The sequence below is a fragment of the Hypanus sabinus genome, chromosome X1 (genome assembly GCF_030144855.1).
Source record: "Hypanus sabinus isolate sHypSab1 chromosome X1, sHypSab1.hap1, whole genome shotgun sequence".
Lineage (NCBI taxonomy): Eukaryota > Metazoa > Chordata > Chondrichthyes > Myliobatiformes > Dasyatidae > Hypanus > Hypanus sabinus.
Window position 1 is genome coordinate 63,388,448 of NC_082738.1, and position 26,622 is coordinate 63,415,069.

The 26,622-nt window shown below is 43.2% G+C and overlaps 1 protein-coding gene across 2 annotated transcripts; it reads right to left on the reverse strand.

Annotated features, from left to right (window-relative positions):
- swi5 (SWI5 homologous recombination repair protein) lies at positions 1-26,622 on the reverse strand. Of its 2 annotated transcripts, XR_009509045.1 has the most exons (6): positions 26,321-26,622; positions 12,576-12,624; positions 11,563-11,684; positions 8,660-8,754; positions 7,739-7,883; positions 1-1,156 (listed from the first exon to the last, which is right to left on the reverse strand). XR_009509045.1 is itself a non-coding variant. In XM_059956657.1 (5 exons), the coding sequence occupies exons 1-5, from the start codon at positions 26,581-26,583 to the stop codon at positions 1,092-1,094; spliced, it is 594 nt and encodes a 197-aa protein (XP_059812640.1). In that variant the 5' UTR covers positions 26,584-26,622; the 3' UTR covers positions 1-1,091. The 2 variants fall into 2 exon arrangements, 1 of the variants encoding a protein (XP_059812640.1); XM_059956657.1 differs by lacking the exon at positions 7,739-7,883.

The window sequence follows — 26,622 nt, forward strand, 5'->3', positions numbered from 1 at the left end:
TTTTTAAAAAATGAATACACTTTTATTAATCAATTTTGCACCACTATGTTCAATGTACAAGCATTGGCTCAAAAATTAGGACAATTTTCTTACTTGATATCCTGTCAACATTGAGGGGCAAGTGCAGGTTTAATTCTGACATATGTACTCTGTTCAGAGTTTACTGCACAACGATTAACCTTTGAGTAGTTTACACCCAGCAATGGGTTTACAAGCAGTTTGATAGATCTCCTAACCCAATCACCACCTAGCTACCCCTCACTATTGCAATGACATGTGAGGAAATCTAGTCAGAACAGGGCTGAACTCAGGAGTGATGCCTCAATGAGGGAATAACCATCAACGTGCACTGTCCGTACAAAAAACTCCCCAACGACAGGGCAAAATATGCTTGGAAATCTAAGGGTTAATTCCATTGCTAAACTGACATTAAAACTTGTGTCTGGAGCAAAGGAATATAAATGAACTGACGTCTGAAAGCAGAAGTTATTTCTAAATAATGTTATTCACCATCTAATCCATTCTGCTCAGAATGGACAGACTGGGTAGAGGAGCTCGACAATGGTGAGTTCTCCTGATAACACAACAGCAAACACTCCCTGTAAGCAAGGGGCTCAGGGGGTTACAGGTGAACATTTAAGCATAATCGTAGTGGCTGCCATGATACAAACTAAAAGAGATTCCACACATGCTGGAAATCCAAAGTAACACACACAAAATGCTGGAGGGAATTAGCAGGTCTGGCAGCATCAATGGAGCGGAATAAAGAGTCAGCATTTTGGGCCGAGAGGTTCTGAAGAAGGGTCGTTTATTCCTCTCTATAGATGCTGCATGAACTGCTGAGTTTCTCCAGCAATTTGTGCCTGCCATGTCAACTGTTCAACAAAATCCATGCCACTGGATCAATTTCATTTAAATCCGAGTGTTTTGGATCATTCCATCAAGATCCAAATCCGCCCACCAGTATTCTAAAGGCTTTTGGGCCTAGTTCTTCTCCCTGCTCCCCAACATTTGTGCTGATTGGAGTGACACAATGACCCAAACAGTGAGAGGGAAAGGCACCTCCCCTCCAGCTTCTGTCTTGATGCAGTCTAGTCATCCAACTCCAGGCCGAATTCACCATACAGATCCTTGATGGTGACCCCTCTGACTAAAGCTGGAGCAAAGACAACAAAGGGAAATTATTACAGGAGCTGGCTCAGTAAGGCAGAGACAGCAGCAGTGATAACTCTGGAAGCTGTGATTTACAGTATGTGAAGCTATACCATGCAAACAATTACTTCAACAGGAACGCACTGGTTTTGAAAACAGAGTGTGCTATATATTTCTGTATGCATGAACAAAGCCATCTTCATTTTTGCGGTAACCAACTCCACCTCATGTAGAGGCCGAAATAAAACATCTACTTGATTAATGCAATATCTTTAATATCTCCAGCCGTTTTGCAGAAGGGTTACCAGGCATGCAATTGCATATTTCTCTTTTGCCATTTAATCACTCATGGCTTTCATTGGCCTTTGGACAATAGAGAACAAGACAGACCCTTACTGATGTTCTTAAGAATGAGAGGGGATTTTAGAAAATAGTATAGCATAAGAAGGGGCTCTTTAACTCAAGCTGTCTGTGCAGAACACAATGCCAAATTAAATTTAATCTTTTCTGCCTGTACATAATTCATACTATGGAAAGCGGAAAGAGGCCAGTGAGTGAGTGGGCCAGTGAAGGAGTGGAGATTTGAGGCTTTGACTCGAGAGATTCTGGCAGTTTTGGCAGTTGGACTGTGCAATCAAGTCAATCAAGATTTGAATAGCTCAGACTCAGCAGAAAGCAGCTGATTGGGCAATCGAGGTCAGGTGACCAAGCAGTTTGAAAAGCTCAAACAAATAAATAGAGGGGTAGCTCAAGCAGAGCAGCCTGTGGAAAGCGGCCAGTGAAGGAGAGGAGATTTGAGGCTTCGATGAGAAGAGGTGGAGGATGAGCTTGTTCCCAGTTAGTCTATACAATGCCTCCTGAGACGGTGATGGGCCTCTCCTGTGAGATGTGGCAGTCTTGGGGGAACTCCCCTCTCCCGCAGAGTCACACCTGCCAGAAGTGCTTGCAGCTGGGTGATCTGGAAGACAGTGTGAGGAATCTGGAGCAGCAGCTGGATGACCTTCGACTCATAAGGGAGAATGAGGCAGTCATAGATGAGAGCTACAGGGAGGTAGTCACACCTAGGCTGCCGGAAGCAGGTCATTGGGTGACAGTCCGAGGGGGGAAAGCGAAGGAGAGTAGACAGGTAGTGCAGAGCACCCCTATAGCCATTCCCCTGAATAATAAGTTTACCGTCCTGGATACTGTTGGCGGGACAACCGACCAGGTGTGAGCCACGGTGGCAGGGCCTCTGGCACTGAGTCTGACCCTGTGGTGCAGAAGGGTGGGACAGAGAAGAGGAGAGCTGTCGTCATTGGAGACTCTATAGTCAGGGGAGCAGACAGGAGATTTTGTGGACGTGAGAAGGACACCCGCATGGTTTGTTGCCTCCCGGGTGCCAGGGTCCGGGATGTCTCTGACTGGGTGCATGATATCCTAGTACGAGAGGGAAAGAACCGGAAGTCGTGATACATGTTGGGACCAACGACATAGGCAGGAAGGGGGATGAGGCCCTGAAGTGTGAGTTTCAGGAACTAGGCAGAAGGCTGAAGAACAGGACCTCAGGGGTGGTGTTCTCAGGATTGCTGCCAGTACTATGTGATAGTGATGATAAGAATTGGAGGAGATGGCAGTTGAATGCGTGGCTGAGGAGTTGGTGCAGGGGGCAGGGTTTTAGATTTTTGTATCATTGGGATCTCTTCTGGGGAAGGTGGGACCTGTACAGATTGGATGGGTTGCACCTGAACTCGAGGGGGAGCAACATCCTTACTGGTAGGTTTGCTAGCATGGATCGGGAGGGTTTAAACTAAGTTGTGAGGGGGAAGGGACCCGGTGTGATAGAGCAGTGGCAGAAGTGCATGGAGTAAAGCCAGATCTGACATATAGAGGGGCTTTGAGGAAAGAGCAGCAGAATAAAGGGTGTAAAGGTAGTAAGGTAGCAGGGCTAAAGTGTGTGTACTTCAATGCAGGAAGCATCAGGAACAAAGCTGATGAACTGAGAGCTTGGATACATACATGGAATTATGATGTAGTGGCCATTACAGAGACTTGGCTAGCACCTGGACTGGAATGGATTCTCAATATTCCTGGATTTCAGTGCTTTAAAAGGGATAGAGAGGGGGAGTGGAGGGGTGGCATTACTGGTCGGTGATACTATTACAGCTACAGAAAGGGTGGGTAATGTAGCAGGATCCTCTTTTGAGTCAGTATGGGTAGAAGTCAGGAACAGGAAGGGAGCAGTTACTCTATTGGGAGTATTCTATGGGCCCCCTGATAGCAGCAGAGATACCAAGGAGCAGATTGGGAGGCAGATTTTGGAAAGGTGCAAAAATGTTATCATGGGTGACTTTAACTTACCTAATATTGATTGGCACTTGTTTAGTTCCAACGGTTTAGATGGGGCAGAGTTTGTTAAGTGCGTCCAGGATGGATTCCTGTCACAGTATGTTGACAGGCCGACTGGGGGAATACCATACTAGATCTAGTATTAGGTAACAAACCAGGTCAGGTCACAGATCTCTCAGTGGGTGAGCATCTGGGGAACAGTAACCACCGCTCCCTGGCCTTTAGCATTATCATGGAAAAGGACAGAATCAGAGAGGACAGGAACGTTTTTAATTGGGGAAGGGCAAATTATGAGGCTATAAGGCTAGAACTTGCAGATGTGAATTGGGATGATGTTTTTACAGGGAAATGTACTACGGACATGTGGTCGTTGTTTAAGGATCTCTTGCAGGATGTTTGGGATAAATTTGTCCCGGTGAGGAAGATAAAGAACGGTAGGGTGAAGGAAACATGGGTGACAAGTGAGGTGGAAAATCTAGTCAGGTGGAAGAAGGCAGCATACATGAGGTTTAGGAAGCAAGAATCAGATGGGTCTATTGAGGAATATAGGGTAGCAAGAAAGCTTAAGAAGGGGCTGAGAAGAGCAAGAAGGGGGCATGAGAAGGCCCTGGCGAGGAGGGTAAAGGAAAACACCAAGGCATTCTTCAGTTTTGTGAAGAACAAAAGGTTGACAGGAGTGAAGTAGGACCGATTAGAGATAAAGGTGGGAAGATGTGCCTGGAGGCTGTGGAAGTGAATGAGGTCCTCAATGAATACTTCTCTTTGGTATTCACCATTGAGAGGGAACTAGATGACGATGAGGACAATCAGTGAGGTTGATGTTCTAGAGCATGTTGATATTAAGGGAGAGGAGGTGTTGGAGTTGTTAAAATACATTAGGACGGATAAGTCCCCAGGACCTGACGGAGTATTCCCCAGGCTGCTCCACGAGACGAGGGAAGAGATTCCTGAGCCTCTGGCAAGGAACTTTATGTCCTCGTTGTCCATGGGAATGATACTGGAGGATTGGAGGGAGGCGAATGTTGTCCCCTTGTTGAAAAAAGTTAGCAGTGATAGTCCGGATAATTACAGACCAGTGAGCCTTGCGTCTGTAGTGGGAAAGCTGTTGGAAAAGATTCTTAGAGATAGGATCAATGGGAATTTAAAGAATCATGGTCTGATTTGCGACAATCAGCATGGCTTTGTGAAGGGCAGATCATGTCTAACAAGCCTGGTAGGTTTGTCAGGTTGGAGGCCGGTGACTAGTGGTGTGCCTCAGGGATCTGTACTGGGTCCAATGTTGTTTGTCATATACATTAATGATCTGGATGATGGGGTGGTAAATTGGATTAGTAAGTATGCAGATGATACTCAGGTAGGTGGCATTGTGGATAATGAAGTACGTTTTCAAAGCTTGCAGAGAGATTTAGGCCAGTTAGAAGAGTGGGGTGAACAATGGCAGATGGAGTTTAATGCTGATAAATGTAAGGTGTTACATTTTGGTAGGAATAATCCAAATAAGACATACATGGTAAATGGTAAGGCATTGAAGAATGCAGTAGAACAGAGTGATCTCGGATTAATGGTGCATAGTTCCCTGAAGGTGGAATCTCATGTGGATAGGGTGGTGAAGAAAGCTTTTGGTATGCTGGCCTTTATAAATCAGAGCATTGAGTACAGAAGTTGGGATGTAATGTTAAAATTGTACAAGGCATTGGTAAGGCCAAATTTGGAGTATTGTGTACAGTTCTGGTCACCGAATTATAGGAAAGATGTCAACAAAATAGAGACAGTACAGAGAAGACTTACTAGAATGTTACCTGGGTTTAGCACCTAAATTACAGGGAAAGATTGAACAAGTTAGGTCTTTATTCTTTGGAGTGTAGAAGTTTGAGGGGGGACTTGATAGAGGTATTTAAAATTATGAGGGAGATAGATAGAATTGACGTGGATAGGCTTTTTCCATTGAGAGTAGCGGAGATTCAAACAAGAGGACATGAGTTGAGAGTTAGGGGCAAAAGTTTAAAGGTAACACGAGGGGGAATTTCTTTACTCAGAGTGGTAGCTGTGTGGAATGAGCTTCCAGAAGAAGTGGTAGAGGCAGGTTCAGTATTGTCATTTAAAGTAAAATTGGATAGGTATATGGACAGGAAAGGAATGGAGGGTTATGGGCTGAGTGCAGGTCGGTGGGACTAGGTGAGAGTAAGCATTCGGCATGGACTAGAAGGGCCGAGATGGCCTGTTTCCATGCTGTAATTGTAATATGGTTATATATAAAGCTCCTTGAGGAGGTGACCAGGCATATAGATGAGGGTGGTGCAGTGGATGTGATCTACATGGATTTTAGTAAGGCATTTGACAAGGTACCACACGGTAGGCTTATTCAGAAAGTCAGAAGGCATGGGATCCAGGGAAGTTTGGCCAGGTGGATTCAGAATTGGCTTGCCTGCAGAAGGCAGAGTGTCGTGGTGGAGGGAGTACATTCAGATTGGAGGGTTGTGACTAGTGGTGTCCCACAAGGATCGGTTCTGGGACATCTACTTTTTGTGATTTTTTTATTAACGATGTGGGGATAGAAGGTTGGTTTGGCAACACTGCAGACGATCCAAAGGTTGGTGGTGTTGTAGATAGTGTAGAGGATTGTCGAAGATTGCAGAGACATTGATAGGATGCAGAAGTGGGCTGAGAAGTGGCAGATGGAGTTCAACACGGAGAAGTGTGAGGTGGTACACTTTGGAAGGACAAACTCCAAGGCAGGGTACAAAGTAAATGGCAGGATACTTGGTAGTGTGGAGGAACAGAGTGATCTGGGGGTACATGTCCACAGATCCCTGAAAGTTGCCTCACAGGTAGATAGGGTAGTTAAGAAAGCTTTCATAAGTCGAGGGACAGAGTTTAAGAGTCGCGATGTAATGATGCAGCTCTATAAAACTCTGGTTAGGCCACACTTGGGAGTACTGTGTCCAGTTCTGGTCACCTCACTATAGGAAGGATGTGGAAGCATTGGAGAGGGTACAAAGGAGATTTACCAGGATGCTGCCTGGTTTAGAGAGGCTGGATTATGATCAGAGATTAAGGGAGCTAGGGCTTTACTCTTTGGAAAGGAGGAGGATGAGAGGGGAAATGATAGAGGTATACAAGATATTAAGAGGAATAGACAGAGTGGACAGCCAGCGCCTCTTCCCCAGGGCACCACTGCTCAGTACAAGAGGACATGGCTTTAAGGTAAGGGGAGGGAAGTTCAAGGGGGATATTAGAGGAAGGTTTTTCACTCAGAGAGTGATTGGTGCGTGGAATGCACTGCCTGAGTCAGTGGTGGAGGGAGATACACTAGTGAAATTTAAGAGACTACTAGACAAGTATATGGAGGAATTTAAGGTGGGGGTTATATGGGAGGCAGGGTTTGAGGGTCAGCACAACATTGTGGGCCGAATGGCCTGTACTGTGCTGTACTATTCTATCTATGTTCTAAGTAATATCCAATTCCCTGCATTTTCATGTGTCTACACTACCCCGGAAGTGTGCTCCAGACACCCACCACTCTCTAGTAAAACACTTGCTATTCACATCCCCTTTAAAGAGAGGGAGGAATGGGGCTTGTTTCACTGATATTGCTTGTTCTGCTCTGTGATGTCATGCAGAGAATTGTGAGCATGCTATGTTGGCTGCCCCCAGCACTTCCTTGGGTACAGAGTCATAGACTAGAGCACAGTAAGAGGCCATTCAGCCTATCTAGTCTTATCTGAAGTATTAACCTGCTTCATCCCATTGACCTACATCCGGACCATACGCCATCCACGTACCTATCCAAATTTCTCTTAAATGTTGAAATCAAACCTGCATCCACCACTTCCGCTCATGGCTCGTTCCACACTATCACCACTCTCTGAGTGAAGAAGTTCCCTTTAAACATTTCACCTTTCACCCTTAACCCATGACCTCTAGGTGTCATTTCACCTAACCTCAGTGGAAAAACCTCTATACCCCTCATAATTTAGTATACCTCTTATCAAGTCTACCCTCAGTCTCCTATGTTCTAGGGAATGAAATCTTAAGCTAAACAAACTTTTCCCATTAACTCTGGTCCTCATATCCTGGCAATACCCTTCATAATTTTCTCTGCACTCTTTCAATCTTACTGATATACTATATGTCGGTTGATAATAGAAATTACACATTTCACTGCATGCTTTTGATGTATGTGCGATAAATGAATCTGAATATCTAAGAGGCATTTGGATAGTTACTTAGATAGGAAATGTGCAGAGGGTTAAGGGCTTACCAGAAGCAGATGGGACTAGCCTAGATGGTCATCAGGGTTGGCATGAACAAGGTGGGCAAGAAGGGCATTTTCCTGTGATATGCGATAGTGTCAGGAGAGATTTAAATACAATTCCACCTTGGTATATTCTAAACTGAAATGGCATCTGTAAGACAAAATGACAGTACCCGAGAAGTGGGATTATTTTGAGAAAGTTAAAGGAGTACAAGTCTACAGACTTGAGAGAAGATAACAATGAACAGGTGTTTGTCTGGAGAAGGCGAGATCATAGTGCAGGTGCAGCTCCCAAATAAGACCTTATCTTGGGAAAGCACTGGGGTAAGGGTTTTGAATGGATCTTGAAGGGTATAAAAAGAGGCACTTTCTCTGATGAAGGTTCTAATAAAGTCCCAAAATATCAACTATTTCTTTTGATGGATACTGCCTGATCTGCTGAGTTCTTCAAGCATTTTATGTGTGTTGCACTTTCTTTGTATAGGGGGAAATCTTCTCTTAGGCTAGGTCACAACTAGTACCAGTGCTAAGAGATGGAGAAGGGTAAGAGAGAGAAGGTGGCGTGAAAAGTTGTCAGGTCTGTGGTTCCCTCTGGCATTCTGTAGATCTTATCATTCAGTGGATAAGTATTAGCTTGTTTTCTGTACTGCTATTTCATTAACCATTTGCTTTCCATTTTGTATTGCATATTTTATACAATTCTAATAGTGATTTCTTGTGATTTAACACATTAGTGACTCCATTGTTTGCTATTGTACTTTGCTGGATCAGAAAAGAATATGGAACAAATTTTAATATTTATTACATATTCTATAAAGAGATCATAGTCCTATTAACAGAGGGACATTTTGATTTTGGGGGATATGGTCCATTTCCCTTGATTTCTGGATGATATGTCACTTTCAACTGACCGTAACAAGTTCTTACCCAGTTTTCCCAACAGAATCTGACCTACGTCTTTGATGTCATTGTACTCATGGAGCTGGTCAATGTGCTGGTCAAGTTCTTCGAGAGTATATCCTCTGCAACCAAAGAAATACACTAGTGATTCCTGTACACACACAGTCACATCTTGTACTTAACCTTAACGTTGAGGTACAGTCGGCCCTCCTTATCCGCGATTTCAACCAACCGCGGAATTGCGAAAACCCGGAAGTGCTCTTCTGGCACTTCGAGCATGTAGTCGCTTTTTCTTGTCATTATTCCCTAAACAATGCAGTATAACAACTATTTTACATAGCATTTGCATTGTATCAGGTATTATAAGTAATCTAGAGATGATTTAAAGTATACGGGAGGATGTGCGTGGGTTATTGTGGATCGGGATCAAGAAAATTCAGAAGTTCTCTTTTTCTAAGCTCCATGTACTTGTCCAGGAGTCTCTTAAAAGAACCTATCGTATCCACCTCCACCACCGTTGCTGGCAGCCCATTCCATGCACTCACCACTCTGAGTAAAAAAAAAACTTACCCCTGACATCTCCTCTGTACTTACTTCCAAGCACTTTACAACTGTGACCTCTCGTGTTAGCCATTTCAGCCCTGGGGAAAAAGCCTCTGACTATCCACACGATCAATGCCTTCTTAACACAAACATCTTGTATACCTCTATCAGGTCACCTCTCATCCTTCGTCGCTCCAAGGAGAAAAGGCCAAGTTCACTCAACCTATTCTCATAAGGCATGCTCCCCAATCCAGGCAACATCCTTGTAAATCTCCTCTGCACCCTTTCTATCATTTTCACATCCTTTCTGTAGTGAGGTGACCAGAACTGAGCACAGTACTCCAAGTGGGGTCTGACCAGGGCTGCAATATTACCTCTCGGCTCCTAAATTCAAACCCACGATTGATGAAGGTCAACGCACTGTATGCCTTCTTAATCAGTCAACCTGCATAGCAGCTTTGAGTGTTCTATGGACTTGGACCCCAAGATCCCTCTGATCCTCCACACTGCCAAGAGTCTTACCATTAATATTATATTCTGCCATCATATTTGACCTACCAAAATGAACCACCTCACACTTATCTGGGTTGAACTCCATCTGCCATTTCTCAGCCCAGTTTTGCATCCTATCAATGTCCTGCTGTAACCTCTGACAGCCCTCCACACTATCCACAACACCCCCAACCTTTGTGTCATCAGGAAATTTACTAACCCATCCCCCCAATCACAAAGAGAATGGGTCCTAGAACCGATCCCTGAGGCACTCCACTGGTCACCGACCTCCATGCAGAATATGACCTGCCTACAACCACTCTTTTCCTTCTGTGGGCAAGCCAGTTCTGGATCCACAAAGCAAGGCTCCCTTGGATCCCTTGCCTCCTTACTTTCTCAATAAGCCTTGCATAGGGTACCTTGTCAAATGCCTTGCTGAAATCCATATACACTACATCCACTGCTCTACCTTCATCAATGTGTTTAGTCACATCCTCAAAAAATTCAATCAGGCTCGTAAGGCACAACCTGCCCTTGACAAAACCATGCTCCCTTTTCCTAATCATATTATACCTCTCCAAATGTTCATAAATCCTGCCTCTCAGGATCTTCTCCATCAACTTACCAACCACTGAAGTAAGAACTAGAACTGTTTTTTTTTAAAGTCACAATTCATTTATCTCTCTGGATACATATACTCCAACTTCCTGGATCGGATGAGTATTAGGGTCCCAATAACTACCTCTGCTAGTCTCAATAGGTAACTCATCCATTCCTACACCGAATAATCTTGTGCTCCTGAGGGAAAAAACTAAATTATCTGTATACTGTTCAATACAGTGCAAGAGAATGCAGACACAAGACAGTTGGCTGGAAATCTGGAACACACCCAAATTGCTGGAAGCACTCACCAGGTCAGGCAGCATCGATGGAGATTGAAGGACAGTCAACATTTGGTTTCTCGAAGTTCCAGCATTTTGTGTGTAGGACCTAAAGATTATATCTAATAACCTACCTTGAGGTTTTCCAAAACATTGACTCTCCATTTGCTTCTGAAGATGCTACCTTACCCACTGAGTTCCCGCTGAATTTTATCTGTTGGACTGAGTGAATAAATTCATTTTTCAGAGGACTCAGGGTCGTCCACAGTGACATACGTATACTTTAATAATAACCTTAATTCGAACAAAGTTCTAAATTTGACAGATTTAAGTCATGGTATAAGTGGAACTATGACTGATAATAACCCATCTTCAGAATTTCTACAGGAAAACTGCAATTGCTACAAGTCTACAATAAACAGAAAATGCTGAAAATAGTCGACATGCAGTCAGCATCTATGGAAAGAGAGAAATCAAGTTTACACTTGAACTTTCTTAACAAAGGGTCTTGGCTGACCCAATTGTAGACTCTTAACTGCCCTCTAAGATGACCGGGAACACAAAGTACACTGCAGATACTGTGGTCAAACCAACACGTACAAACAAGCTGGGTGAACTCAGCAGGTCGGGCAGCATCCGTTGACTGCCCATTTCAATGGATGCTGCCCGACCTGCTGAGTTCATCCAGCTTGTTTGTACGTGTTAAGATGACCGGGAATGTCACTGTTCAAGGACACGATAAAAAGTCATCCAACTGAAATGTTAGCTCAGTTTCTCTTTGCACAGACACTGCCTGACAAGCTGACTGTCACCAGCATTAATTGTTTTATTCCTAGAAAAGAAAAATTGAGTTCTATGTTCAATATTTGAATTGAGGGAAGAGTTAGATTGATTTTGGAATATGTTAAAAGAATTATAGGCTGAAGGCCCTGTACTGTTTATGTTCTAAATAGCATAGCAGGTTTTTGGCCTCTTGTCAAAAATTTGCATGATCAAGGCAAACAACAAACTTACTCTGAGATTAGTTCAGCAATCTGCCGGTCCAGCTCTTCAGATTTCTTCTTCAGATTTGCAAGTTCAGTCTGAAGATCAGTAGCATTGAGCTCTGTACTCCGGTGGGTTGAAAGAGACTGTAGCTGAGAGAAAATTTAGTGACAGCAGTAATGAATGGGCTAGGATCTAAAATATTAACTGTTTCTTTCTCTACAGATGCTACCTGATCTAATGAGTGTTTCCAGCATTATTTTGCTTTTATTTTAAAGGAGGAAATTAAACAGTAGATTCAGTATGAAATATAGTATCTCACAGATAATAAAGTAAAAGGAAATTAGTTTCTCTTTTCAAAAGGAGAAAATGGACAGGAAATTGCTTAAGAACTTGATTTTCATAATAAAAAGTTTAAAAATAACTTAATTCTTAATAAAAATTGAAAATGCTAGGTTAGCGTAACCAGAGAAGTGTTGAGATGGGTAATAAATCAGCCATGATCGATTGTCAGAGCAGACTCAATGGGCCAAACAGCCCAATCCTCCTCTTTTATCTTATGCTATCTCCATTACAATACCAACGACCCAGGATCATTTCTGTCACTGTTTGTATGTTCTCCCCATGACCATGTGGGTTTCCTTTGGGTAACCTGTTTCCGCCCACATTCCAAAGATGTATGGGTTAGTAGATTACCTGGTCACATTTGATGGTTGGTGTAATTGGACAACACAGGCTCGTTGGACTGGAAGTGACTGTTACTGTGCTGTACCTCTAAATAAAATAAACACTGCAGATCTAAAACAAAACCAGGAAATGCTGGAAACACTCAGCAAGTCAGGCTGCATCTGTGGGAAGAGAAACAGATAATGTTTCGGACCTGTCATCAGTCTGGAACTTTAACTCAGTTTTACTTCACATAAATGCAACATGATCTTCCAAGTATTTCCAATCTTTTCTGGTTTTGTTTTAAACTTCATTACTTTAATCCGTCTTTTCAAATCTGCCTGCAGACCCACTTGATAGGGCATTCAGATACTCACTGGTGACTTAAAGCTTGCATTTAATTTTTTGGATGGTCCAACAGGTGTCCTGAGAACAAGAGAAAAACCATTAGTCAAAACATGTACTACAATATTTTGACGTGGCCCACAACTGTCTTTTTACATCTTGGTTCATCGATCAAGAAAGATTTCATATTATCTCGCCACATGAATACGCCCAACTCTTGTGAGCCAGGGCATTTTTCTTTGGAGCAAAGGAGGATAAGAGGTGACTTGATAGATGATAAGAGGCACAGATCACGTGGACAACCAGAGACGATTTCCCAGGGGGTATAATTTTAAGGTGATTGGATGAAAGCATGGGGGGGGGGGGGTGGATGTCAGAGTAAGTTAAAAAAGTACAGAATGGTGGGTGTTATATATGCAATATATAACAGTATATGCAATGCCATGGGTGGTGTTGGAGGCAGATACATTAGGGATATTTAAGAGACTCTTGGATAGGCACATGGATGATATAAAAATGGAGGGCATGTGGGAGGAAAGGGTCAGATTGATCTGAAGAGTACATTAAAAGGTCGGCACAACATCTTGGGGCAAAGGGTCTGTACTATGCTATGATAGATAGATAGATATTTTATTCATCCCCAAGGGAAATTCAACATTTTTCCAGTGTCCCATACACTTATTGTAGCAAAACTAATTACATACAGTATTTAACTCAGTATAAATATGATATGCATCTAAAATCACCCTCCCAAAAAGCATTAATAAATAGCTTTTAAAAAGTTCTTAAATAGTTTACTAAAGTGCATTGAGTGGTAACTTAAGCTCAGTCCTAACCCCAGCACTTTAATATGTCTTGCCCCTGGTGGTTGAATTGTAGAGCCGAATGGCGTTGGGGAGTAATGATCTCTTCATCCTGTCTGAGGAGCATTGCATTGACATAACCTGCCGCTGAAGCTGCTTCTCTGTCTCTGGATGGTGCTGTGCAGAGGATATTCAGGGTTTTCCATGATTGACCGTAGCCTACTCAGCGCCCTCCGCTCTGCCACCAATGTCATACTCTCCAGTTCTTTGCCCACGACAGAGCCCGCCTTCCTTACCAGCTTATTAAGACGTGAGGCGTCCCACTTCTTAATGCTGCCTCCCCAGCATGCCACCACAAAGAAGAGGGCGCTCTCCACAACTGACCGATAGAACATCTTCAGCATCTCACTACAAACATTGAATGACGCCAGCCTTCTGAGGAAGTACAGTCGACTCTGTGCTTTCCTGCACAGGGCATCTAATATTCTAAGTTCTTCCTCAAGGGACACCTCTGTCCTACTTGGAACTCCATGCAGTGATGATGATCACAGTGACAATGCTTCTGATTTAACTTTTCTGTGGCTCAAAATGAGCTTACTTTAACCTCTTACCCAATGATCTTTCCTTCTACTATCAAATTGCTGAAAGTTCATGAATTCATTCGTTATTTTTGTACTGCCACACAACTACTTTCACATCCTACAAGTCAGTGATTCTGAGTTCCAATGAAAGGTTGCAGGTCAGAAATATTCATGGTTTCTGTTTCCACAGATGCTGCCTGACCTGCCAACAGTTCCAAGCATTTGCTGTAACACACATAAAATGCTGGAAATTCAAAGCAACACACACAAAATGATGGAAGAACTCAGCAGGCCAGGCAGCATCTATGAAGAGGAATAGAGTTGATGTTTCGGGCTGCAGAATCTCTCCTGTCAAGTATTTGTTTTTATTTCAGATTTCCAGACTACTTTGTCCTCTACAAACTGCCAGCATTTACACTGTGGTGTTCTGAACTGACATTTTCCACATCACTGCAGATGGAAGATCTGCTCATAGCTTTACAGCCCAAGTGAAACATTAAGCCTCTCCTCTGTCATCAGCAACAGAATGACATACATGGACATCACTATTCAACTCCTCTTAAATCTTTTATTTGCCATCAAAATAGTTCTTTAACAATTGATTTTGTCTCAATTACACTAAACTGGCATCCGGTCTCCACTTGTCAGCCCTTCATTTGAATTTGAATTGATCTGATATGTTCTCTGATGTGAGTTTCCAGATTGATGCATGGAGACTTCTGACATGATGTCCCAGAAGATTATCTGTCAGACAACTGGTAAAACATTTACTTAAGACATGAGAGCAGAATTAGGGCATTCAGCACATTAAGTCTGCCCACCATTCCATCATGGCTGATTTATCATTCCTCTCAACCCCAATCTCCAGCCTTCTCCCAGTTACCTTTGACACCCTTGCTAATCAAAGTTTAAACTAAATTTATCAAAGTATATATGCATCACCAGACACTACTCTGCAATTCATTTTCTTGCAGGCATTCACAGTCAATACAAAGAAACAATAAAATCAATGAAAAACCACATATGAAGGCAGGCAAACAAGCTACGTGCAAAAGTCAAGCTGTGCAGATACAAAAAATAAATACACAATAAATAAAATTGACAACACGAGATGTACAGTCCTTGAAAGTAAGTTGTCAGGTTGTGGAATCAGTTTAGTGTTGAGGTGAGTGAAATTATTCAAGAACTTAACTTCTGCTTTAAATATGACCAATATTTCTCCACTCTGGTATTGCCTGGGAGAGGCACATTTCAAGGCAAAGGCAGAATGGAGCACTGCCAAGATTGATCTCGAGCATTAATCTTGACAGTGCCTAATAAGTACCACACTTCATAGGCTTGTTGACCAATACTTTGGATTGGTAGGACACATACAACCTTAAATCTATTTCTTCTATACCTTTTTCAACACAAGTCAACCAACCCTTCTTTAACAAATATAGAGACATACTCAGTGGCCACTTTATTAGGTACACCTGCTTGTTAATAGAACATAGAGCAATACAGCACAGTACAGGCCCTTCAGCCCACAATCTTGTGCTGACCCTCAAACCCTGCCTCCCATATAACCCTTAAATTCCTCCATATACCTGTCTAGTAGTCTCTTAAATTTCACTAGTGTATCTGCCTCCATCACTGACTCAGGCAGTGCATTCCACGCACCAACTACTCTCTGAGTGAAAAACCTTCCTCTAATATCCCCCTTGAACTTTCCTCCCCTTACCTTAAAGCCATGTCCTCTTGTACTGAGCAGTGGTGCCCTGGGGAAGAGGTGCTGGCTATCCACTCTATCTACTCTTAATATCTTGCATACCTCTATCATGTCTCCTCTCATTCTCCTTCTCTCCAGAGAGTAAAGCCCTAGCTCCCTTAATCTCTGATCATAATCCATACTCTCTAAACCAGGCAGCATCCTGGTAAATCTCCTTTGTACCCTTTCCAATGCTTCCACATCCTTCCTATACTGAGGCAACCAGAACTGGACACAGTACTCCAAGTGTGGCCTAACCAGAGTTTTATAGAGCTGCATCATTACCCCGCGACTCTTAAACTCTATCCCGCGACTTATGAAAGCTAACACCCCATAAGCTTTCTTAACTACCCTATCTACCTGTGAGACAACTTTCAGGGATCTGTGGACATGTACCCCCAGATCCCTCTGCTCCTCCACACTTCCAAGTATCCTGCCATTATGCCATAATGCAAATACTTAATCAGCCAATCATGTGGTAGCAATTTAATGCATAAAAGCATGCAGGCACTGTCAAGAGGTTCAGACCAAATATCAGAATAGGGATGAAATGTGATCTAAGTGACTTTGACCGTGTAATGATTGTTGGTGCCAGACGGAGTGGTTTAAGTATTTCAGAAACTGCTGATCTCTTGGAATTTTCCCACACAACAGCCCTCAGAGTTTACAGAGAATTGTGTGAAAAACAAAAAAAAACCATGAATGGCAGTGCTGTGGGCGAAAACACCTTTCCAATGACAGAGTTCAGAGGATAATGACCAGACTGTTTCAAGCTGACATACGTTATAACAGAAGAGTATCTCTGAATGTAGAACACGTCGAACCTTGCAGCAGAAGACCACACAGGGTTCCACTCCTGTTCCTAATAAAGTGACCACTGAGTGTAGAACACAGCACAGTACAGGGCTTTGTAGGCCTGTGCTCTGCTACGAGGCAGAGCAGAGTTGATAGACCAAGTGGCTTAATTCTGCTCCAATGTCTTATGGTCTTTCAGCCCACAATGTTGTGCAAACTCTTTAACCTACTCCAAGATCAATCTAACCCTTCCTTCCCACAAAGCCCTTCATGTTTCTTTCATCCATGTGCCTATATAGGATCTCTTAAATGTTCATAATATCTGATCATAAATCATTGCATACAGAACTAGCAACTCAAACTGACATTGATTTTCAGTGTCAGAGAGCAAGGAAAAAGATGCCCTTCAGCCCAACTCATTAATGCCAAACAAAATGTTCACCTATGCCATTCTGATTTGCCTGGAGACATGCAACAGCAACTGGATTTTTTTTTAAAAATGGGGCTGTTAGAAATTCGCAGAAAGAATCAATCCTCACATTAAACAAAAGGGTTTGTTAGAGGACAGTGAAACTATTGCCAGTAATCTTAGGAATGGAAATCAATGCACAGACTTAAGATGACTGGCATGAGAAGCAGAGAGAACAAGAAGCATTTTGAAAGTGAGCATTGTAATCATTTTGTCATGAGAGGTATATTCTCTGAAGAAAGGTACTGAGATGAGATGTAACTTGGAAAGCAATCTAACCAGTTACACCACCATCTGGGGAGGGTTTAAACTAATTTGGCAAGGGGTGGGAACCGGAGTGAAGAGACTCAGGATAGGACGGATGGTTTAAAAAAAAAGCAAAGATAGTATGCAGTTAGACTGTCAGGAAGGACAGGCAGATGATGGGACTAAATTGCAGCAAGCAGGGTGAGCACCAGTGCATTAGGAAGGCAGAATCAAAAAGGGTAGCAAATAGAGCATTCAAAGTGTTATATCTCAATGTACGGAGTATAAGAAATAAGGTGGATGATCTTGTTGCAGTATTACAGATTGCCAGATATGATGTTGTGGCCATCACTGAATTGCAGCTGAAGGATGATTGTAGTTGGGAGTTGAATGTCCAAGGTTACACATTGTATCAGAGGGATAGAAAGGTACGCAGAGGGGGTGGCGTGGCTCTGCTGGTATCAAATCAGTAGAAAGATGTGGCTTAGGATCAGAAGATGTTGAATCCTTGTGGTTGAGCTAAGAGACTGCAAGGGTAAAAGGACCCCAACGGCAGTTATATACAGACCTCCAAAAGTAGCTAGGATGTGGACCACAGAGACAAGTTAAAAAGGCAATGTTGTAATAGTCATGGGAGATTTCAACATGCAGGTCAATTAGAAAAATCAGGTTGGTAATGGATCTCAAGAGAACGCGTTTGTTGAATGCCTACAAGATAGCTTTTTAGAGCAGTTTGGCATTGAGCCTACTAGGGGATCAGCTATACTGGATTGGGTGTTAGTTAATGAACCGGAGGTTATTAGGTAAAAGAACCCTTAGGAGACAGGAGAAAGTCAAGTCTGACATAGCAGTATTTTAGTGGTATCAGGGAAATTACAGTGGTATGAGAGAGGGGTTAGCCGAAGTAAATTGGAAGGAGATGCTGGCAGGGATGACAGCAGAGCAGCAACAGCGCGAGTTCTGGGAAAAATGAAGAAGGTGCAGGATAGATGTATTCCAAAATTAAAGAAATACTCAAATGGCAAAATAGTACAACTGTGGCTGACAAGGGATGGAAAAGCAAAAGAGAGGGTATATACAAAATAAAAATTAGCAAGAAGATAGAGGATTGAGAAGCTTTTAGAAACCTACAGAAAGCAACTAAAAGAATCATCAGGTGGGAAAAGATGAAATATGAAAGCAAGCTAGTAAACAATATCAAAGTGTATAGTAAAAGCTTTTTCACTATGAAAAAAAATAAAAGAGAGATTAATGTCGATATAGGACCACTAGAAAATGAGGCCAAAGAAATAATAACGGGGGGACAAGGAGATGGCAGATGAACTAAATGAGTATTATGCATCAGTCTTCACTGTGGAAGATACCAGCAGTATGCCAGATGTTCAAGGGTGTGAGGGAAGAGAAGTGAGTGCAGTTACTATTACAAGGCAGAAGGTGCACAAAAAGCTGAAAGACATAAGGATACATTAGTCACCTGGACCAGAAGAACTACACCCTAGGGTTCTGAAAGAGGTAGCAGTAGAGATTGTGGAGGCATTAGCAATGATCTTTCAAAAAAATATTGGACTCTGGCATGGTGCCAGATGACTGGAAAATTGCAAATGCCACTCCACTCTTTTAAGAAAGGAGGGAGGCAACAGAAAGGGAATTAAAGACCAGTTAGCCTGACCTCAGTGGTTGGGAAGATGTTGGAGTCAACTGTTAAGGATGAGGTGATGGAGTACCTGGTGACACAGCATGGTTTCCTTAAGGGAAAACCTTGCCCGATGAACCTGTTGGAATTCTTTGAGGAGACTACACGTAGGATAGATAAAAGGGATGCAGTGGATGTTGTATTTTTGGATTTCCAGAAGGCCTTTGACAAGGTGCCACACTTTAGGCTGCTTACCAAGTTAAGAGCCCATGGTGTTACAGGAAAGTTACTGGCATGGTTAGAGCATTGGCTAATTGGTAGGAACCAACTAGTGGGAATAAAATGATCCTTTTCTGGTTGGCTGCCAGTGATTACTGGTGTTCCGCAGGGGTCAGTGTTGGGACCACTTCTTTTTATGCTGTATATCAATGATTTAGATGATGGAATAGATGGTTTTGTTGCTAAGTTTGCAGATGATACGAAGATTGGTGGAGGGGCAGGTAGTTTTGAGGAAACAGGTAGGATGCAGATTAGGAGAATAAGCAAGAAAGTGGCAAATGAAATACATAGGAAAATGCATGGTCATGCACTTTAGTAGTAGAAATAAATATGTAAACTGTTTTCTAAACCGGGAGAAAATCCAAAAATCTGAGATGCAAAGGGACTTGGGAATCTTTGTGCAGAACTTGCAGGTAGAGTCAGTGATGAGGAAGGCAAGGGCAATGTTAGGATTAATTTCAAAAGGTCAGAATACAAAAGCAGGGATGTGATGCTGAGGTTTTATAAGTCAACAGTGAGGCCTCACCTTGAGTATTGTGAACAGTTTGGGCTCTTTATCTAAGAGAAGGTGTGCTGGCATTGGAGAGGGTCCAGAGGAGGTTTGCACGGACAATTCCAGGAATGTAAGTGTTATCGTACGAGGAACGTTTGATGGCTCTGTGCTTGTATTCGCTGGAATTTAGAAGGATGAGGGGGAATCTCATTGAAACCTTTCCAATGTTGAAAGGCCGAGACAGGGTAGGTGTGGAAAGGATGTTTCCCATGGTGGGGAGTCTAGGACAAGAGGGCACAGCCTCAGGATAAAGGGGGGAGTCCATTTAAAACAGAGGTGCAGATAAATTTCTTTAGCCAGAGGGTGGTGAATTGTGGAATTTATTACCACATGCATCTGTGGAGGCCAGGTCGCTGGGTGTATTTAGGGAGGAGATTGATAGGTTCTTGATTGCACATGGTATCACAAGTAGAAGGCCACAGAGCAGGCTGAGGAGAGAAAAACAAGGATCAGCCATGATTGAATGATGGAGCAGACTTGATGGGCCAAATGGCCTAATTCTGCTCCTATATCTTATGGTACAGAGGGGACACTGCACACAATCAGAAAAGCAGCAGAGTTGCAAACTCAGCCAACTCCATCATGTAGACTCGCCCCCCCAGCATCGTGGACATCTTCAAAAGGTCATGCCTCAAGAAGGTGGAACCCATCATTAAGTACTTCCACCACCCAGGACTTGCCCACTTCTATTTGCTACGAGAGAGGAGGTACAGGATCCTGAAGACACACACAATGTTTTAGGAACAGCTTCTTCCCATCTTCTATCAAATATCTGAACAATGAACCCATAAACACTATCTCACTATTTTTTTTACTCATAGAGCATTGAACAGTACATCACAGGAACAATGTTGTGCCAAACAACTTAAATTGGTAATCAAACAGCCAACTAAATTAAATTAAACTCTTCTACCTACACAATGTCCATATCCTTCCATTTTCCTCACATTTATGGATCTATCTAAATACACCTTAGAAGTCCCCAATGTATCTGCCTCTAAGACCACTCTAGGAACACATTCCAAGCACCCACTGCCCCTCAAATCCTTTGAGATTACTCCCTCTGGCATGCATTCTGATATTAGACAGGTCAACCCTGGGAAAATTATATGAAAGATGTCAACAAAATAGAGAGAGTACAGAGAAGATTTACTAGAATGTTACCTGGGTTTCAGGACCTAAGTTACAGGGAAAGGTTGAACTAGGTCTTCATTCTTTGGAGTGTAGAAGATTGAAGGGGGACTTGATAGAGGTATTTAAAATTATGAGGGGGATAGATAGAGTTGACGTGGATAGGCTTTTTCCATTGAGAGTAGGGGAGATTCAAACAAGAGGATGAGTTGAGAGTTAGGGGGCAAAAGTTTAAGGGTAACACAAAGGGGAATTTCTTTACTCAGAGAGCAGTAGCTGTGTGGAACGAGCTTCCAGCAGAAGTGGTAGAGGCAGATTCGATATTGTCATTTATATTAAAATTGAATAGGTATACGGTCAGGAAAGGAATGGAGGGTTATGGGCTGAGTGCAGGTCGGTGGGACTAGGCGACTAGAAGGGCCGGGATGGCCTATTTCCGTGCTGTAATTGTTATATGGTTATATGAAAAAGATACCGTCTGTCTACTCAATCTAAGCCTCTCAATCTTATAAACCCTTCTCAGATTTCCCCTCAGCTTCCACTACTCCAGAGAAAACAATCCAAGTTTGTCCAACCGCTCTTTATAGTGCATGCTATCTAATCCAGGCAGCATCTCCTCTATATGCTAGTTAAAGCCTCCACATCCTTCCTATAATGGGACGACCAGAACTGTACACAATACTCCAGATGCAGCCTAACTACAGTTTTAGAAAGCTGTAACGTAACTTCCTAAATTTTGATCTCAATGTCTGAACTAACAAAGGCAAGCAATAAATGCCTTCATAATCACCCTATCAACCTGTGCAGCCACTTTCAGGGAGCTATGAACTTGGACCCCATGATCCCTCTGCTCATCGCCACTTAGGATCTTGCCCCTTACAGAGTACTGTCCCACTTGGATCCCATTTTTCTGCCCATGTCTCCAACTGATCTCTATCCTGCCGTTTCTTCATCTAAGCTATCCACAACACCATCAACCTTCATATCATCTGCAAGCTTACTAACCCACCCATCTACTTTTTCTATCCAAGTCATTTATCGAAGCAAGAGGCAGAGGGAAGAAGTAAAGGCCTCTCGGAGAGAAGCCGTTTCTTTCAACTGATCGAGCAAAAGAGGCTAAACTGCGCAGGCGCGTGACGTAGCGCGCCAAAGGTTTAAAAGGGAGAGGAATTTTTCAGCAGTCTTTTAAATCGAAGCAAGAGGTGGAGAGGGAAGAAGTAAAGGCATCTTGGAGAGAAGCCATTTTTAACTGATCGGGGAAAAGAGGCTAGACTGCGCAGGCGCGTGACGTAGTGCGCCAAAGGTTTAAAAAAAAGACCACCATATACAGCGGCCATCGTCGGAGTGGACTGAGGCAGAGTGGGATGGCTTTGGCTCAATCAGGCTTCGGTGAGAACAGGCAGAGGTGAGGTTTAAAGAAAGCGAGCAGAGGCTGAGGACAAGCTTCACTCCAAGTGAGGTAAGGCCGGGTAAGCTCCTTTCATTAATTTAATTAGTTTAGGAGTAGGTAATGGAGGCAGCAGTTAGGGCAGTTGAGTGCTCCATTTGCAGTATATGGGATGTCAGGGTGAGCACAATTGTCCCTGATGACTACACCTGTAAAAGGTGCATCCAGCTGCAGCTCCTGACAAACCGAGTTAGGGAGCTGGAGCTGGATGAACTTCAGATCATTCGGGAGGCAGAGGAAGAAATAAACAGGAGTTACCGGGAGATAGTCACCCCTAAGAGTCAGGAGACAGGTCGCTGAGTGACTGACAGGAGAGGGAAAGGGAATAGACAGAATGAGCAGAGCACCCCTGTGGCCATTCCCATCAATAATAAGTATACTGTTTTGGATACTGTTGGTGGGGATGACCTACCAGGGACAAGTTACAGTGGTTGCATCTCTGGCCCCAAGACTGGGCTCTCAGCTCAGAAGGGAAGGAGGGAAAAGAGGAGAACAGTAGTGATAGGGGATTCGATAGTTAGGGGGACAGATAGGAGGTTCTGTGGAAGAGATTGAGAAACCCGGATGGTCTGTTGCCTCCCTGGTGCCAGGGTCCGCGATATCTCGGATCAAGTTCTCAGTATTCTCAAGAGGGAGGGTGAGCAGCCAGATGTCGTGGTCCATGTAGGGACCAATGACATGGGCAGGAAGAGTGAGGAGGTCCTGAAAGATGAGCTTAGAGAGTTAGGCCCCAAGTTAAAGGACAGGACCTCCAGGATAGCAATCTCAGGATTGCTACCAGTGCCACGTGCAGGTGGGTTTAGTAATAGTAAGATAGTGCAGATCAACACATGGCTGAGGACATGGTGCAGGAGGGAGGGCTTCAGGTTTATAGATAATCGGGCAGTTTTCCAGGGAAGGTTGGACCTGTTCCGGCGAGACGGTTTACATCTGAACTGGAGGGGGACAAATATTCTTGCAGGTAGGTTTGCTAGAGAAGCTCCAGTGGATTTAAACTAGATACAAGGGGAAAAGGGAACCAGAGTGTTGGAACAGATGTATGGGAGAAGGAAGAAAAAGAAGACAATAAAATTGTTTGCACTGTTAGAGACAAACAGAGAGGAAGAGGTGGAGAATTCAATTAAATATTCCCGGATTTCGTTGCTTCAGGTGTGATAGAATCAGAGGGGCAAGGGGGGAGGTGTTGCATTGCTTGTCATAGAAAATATTACAGCGGTGCTCTGGCAGGATATATTAGAGGGCTCGTCTAGGGAGATAATTGGGGTGGAATTGAGGAATGGGAAAGGTGTAGTAACACTTACAGGGGTGTATTATAGACCACCTAATGGGCAGCGAGAATTGGAGGAGCAAATTTGTAAGGAGATAGCAGATATTTGTAGTAAGCACAAGGTTGTGATTGTGGGAGATTTTAATTTTCCACACATAGACTGGGAAGCCCATTCTGTAAAAGGGCTGGATGGTTTGGAGTTTGTAAAATGTGTGCAGGATAGTTTTTTGCAGCAATACAAAGAGGTAACAAATAAAGAAGGGGCAGTGTTGGATCTCCTGTTAGGGAATGAGATAGGTCAGGTGACGGAGGTATGTGTTGGGGAGCACTTTGGGTCCAGTGATAATGCCATTAGTTTTAATATAATTATGGAGAAGGATAGGACTGGACCCAGGGTTGAGATTTTTGATTGGAGAAAGGCTAACTTTGAGGAGATGCAGAAGGATTTAGAAGGAGTGGATTGGGACAATTTGTTTTATGGGAAGGATGTACTAGAGAAATGGAGGTCATTTAAAGGTGAAATTTTGAGGGTACAGAATCTTTATGTTCCTGTTAGGTTGAAAGAAAAGGTTAAAAGTTTGAGAGAGCCATGGTTTTCAAGGGATATTGGAAACTTGGTTCGGAAAAAGAGAGATATCTACAATAAATATAGGCAGCATGGAGTAAATGAGGTGCTCGAGGAATATAAAGAATGTAAAAAGAATCTTAAGAAAGAAATTAGAAAAGCTAAAAGATACTAGGTTGCTTTGGCAAGTAAGGTGAAAATAAATCCAAAAGGTTTCTACAGTTATAACAACAAAAGGATAGTGAAGGATAAAATTGGTCCCTTAGAGAATCAGAATGGACAGCTATGTGTGGAGCAAAAAGGTATGGGGGAGATTTTGAACAATTTCTTTTCTTCAGTATTCACTAAGGAGAAGGATATTGAATTGTGTAAGGTAAGGGAAACAAGTAGGGAAGTTATGGAAACTATGACGATTAAAGAGAAGGAAGTACTGGCGCTTTTGAGGAATATGAAAGTGGATAAATCTCCAGGTCCTGACAGGATATTCCCTGGGACCTTGAGCGAAGTTAGTGTAGAAATAGCAGGGGCTCTGACAGAAATATTTCAAATGTCATTAGAAATGGGGATGGTGCCGGAGGATTGGCGTATTGCTCATGTGGTTCCATTGTTTAAAAAGGGTTCTAAGAGTAAACCTAGCAATTAGGCCTGTAAGTTTGACATCAGTGGTGGGTAAATTGATGGAAAGTAATCTTAGAGATGGTATATATAATTATCTGGATAGACAGGGTCTGATTAGGAACAGTCAACATGGATTTGTGCGTGGAAGGTCATGTTTGACAAATCTTACTGAATTTTTTGAAGAGGTTACTGGGAAAGTTGACGAGGGTAAAGCAGTGGATGTTGTCTATATGGACTTCAGTAAGGCCTTTGACAAGGTTCTGCACGGAAGGTCAGTTAGGAAGGTTCAGTCTTTAGGTATTAATATTTAAGTAGTAAAATGGATTGAACAGTGGCTGGATGGGAGATGCCAGAGAGTAGTGGTGGATAACTGTTTGTTAGGTTGGAGGCCGGTGACTAGTGGTGTGCCTCAGGGATCTTTACTGGGTCCAATGTTGTTTGTCATATACATTAATGATCTGGATGATGGGGTGGTAAATTGGATTACTAAGTATGCAGATCATACTAAGGTAGGTGGCGTAGTGGATAATGAAGTAGGTTTTCAAAGCTTGCAGAGAGATTTAGGCCAGTTAGAAGAGTGGGCTGAAAGATGGCAGATGGAGTTTAATGCTGATAAGTGTGAGGTGCTACATTTTGGTAGGACTAATCAAAATAGGACATACATGGTGAATGGTAGGGCATTGAGGATTGCAGTAGAACAGAGTGATCTAGGAATAATGGTGCATAGTTCCCTGAAGGTGGAATCTCATGTGCATAGGGTGGTGAAAAAAAGCTTTTGGTATGCTGGCCTTTATAAATCAGTGCATTGAGTATAGGAGTTGGGATGTAATATTAAAATTACAGACCTCCAGCTAGAATAAGTCTCGTTGACTACTACCTTCTGGCCTCAATGGGCAAGCCAGTTCTGAAGCCAAACAGCCAATTCACCCCTGATCCCATGCATCTCAATCTTCTGGATGAATGCCTTACATATGTAATGTCCATATAAACAACACCCACAGCTCTGCCTTCATCAAAAATTTCAATAAAGTTAGAAAAGCAACTTGCCACAAAGCCATGGTTTTCCAAATGCTCATAAATCCTATCCCCAAGAATTCTTGCCAGTAACTTCCTTACCATATACGCGAGACTCACCGCTCTACATTTTCTAGTTTTACCCCTGATTCCTTTCGTGAATAATGGAACATTAGCTCATCACCAGTCCTCAGAGACCTCATCTGTGGCTGGATAGAACACGAAGATATTGGTCAAGACCCCAGCAATCTCTTCTCTTGCCTCTCAACAACTTGGGGTATATCCTTTCAGGCCCTGGGGCCTTTAAGAGACCAAACACTACCTCCTCCTTTACCTCGAAATGCCCTAGCACGTCAAAGTGCTCGGCACTGATCTCTAAATCCTTCACGTTCTTCCCCTTGGTAAATGCTGATGTAAAGTACTCGTTAACCCAGTCTTTGGGCTGTGTAAGAAACTGGAGCACCCGGGGGAAACCCACACATTCTACGGAAAGAACACACACCGGAACTGAACTCCAGAACACCCTGAACTGATAGCGTCGCACTGCTATGCTACCCTAGAGTGGAGTTTCTCCCTCTTTTCATAACATTCCCCTCCCACGTTTACAAACCCAGAGTTTGACAGACCTTTTGAGGGATCGGCCAAGTGTCGCCTCACCGACAGTGGGAGTAGAGGCATGGGGCAATGCCGGCGTCAGGCCGCCAGAGGAGGGAGAGCCCGCACCCACCGCCAACAGACCCGACCTCGATTCCCCGGCCATAGCGACCGCTTCGCCGCCTCGGTCAACTTCCGTGCACGTGACAGGCAGCAGCCAATCAGATGCTCCGTGAGTGTTGCGTACTTGTGTTACAGACTTGGTTTCAAAATTCGTTGTTTCGCGCCTCTGCATCGTCTTTCAGTCATATTTTCCTGAGGCTTTTTGGTGGGT

Excerpts from the sequence above, each read along its gene's own strand:
- swi5 (XM_059956657.1), bottom strand. The coding sequence starts at position 26,583 with ATGCAGAGGCGCGAAACAACGAATTTTGAAACCAAGTCTGTAACACAA. Across the intron at positions 12,625-26,320 it reads CTTGGCCGATCCCTCAAAAG|GACACCTGTTGGACCATCCA; the intron begins GTCTGTCAAACT and ends TCTTGTTCTCAG. Across the intron at positions 1,157-8,659 it reads GATTCTGTTGGGAAAACTGG|CTTTAGTCAGAGGGGTCACC; the intron begins GTAAGAACTTGT and ends TCTTTGCTCCAG.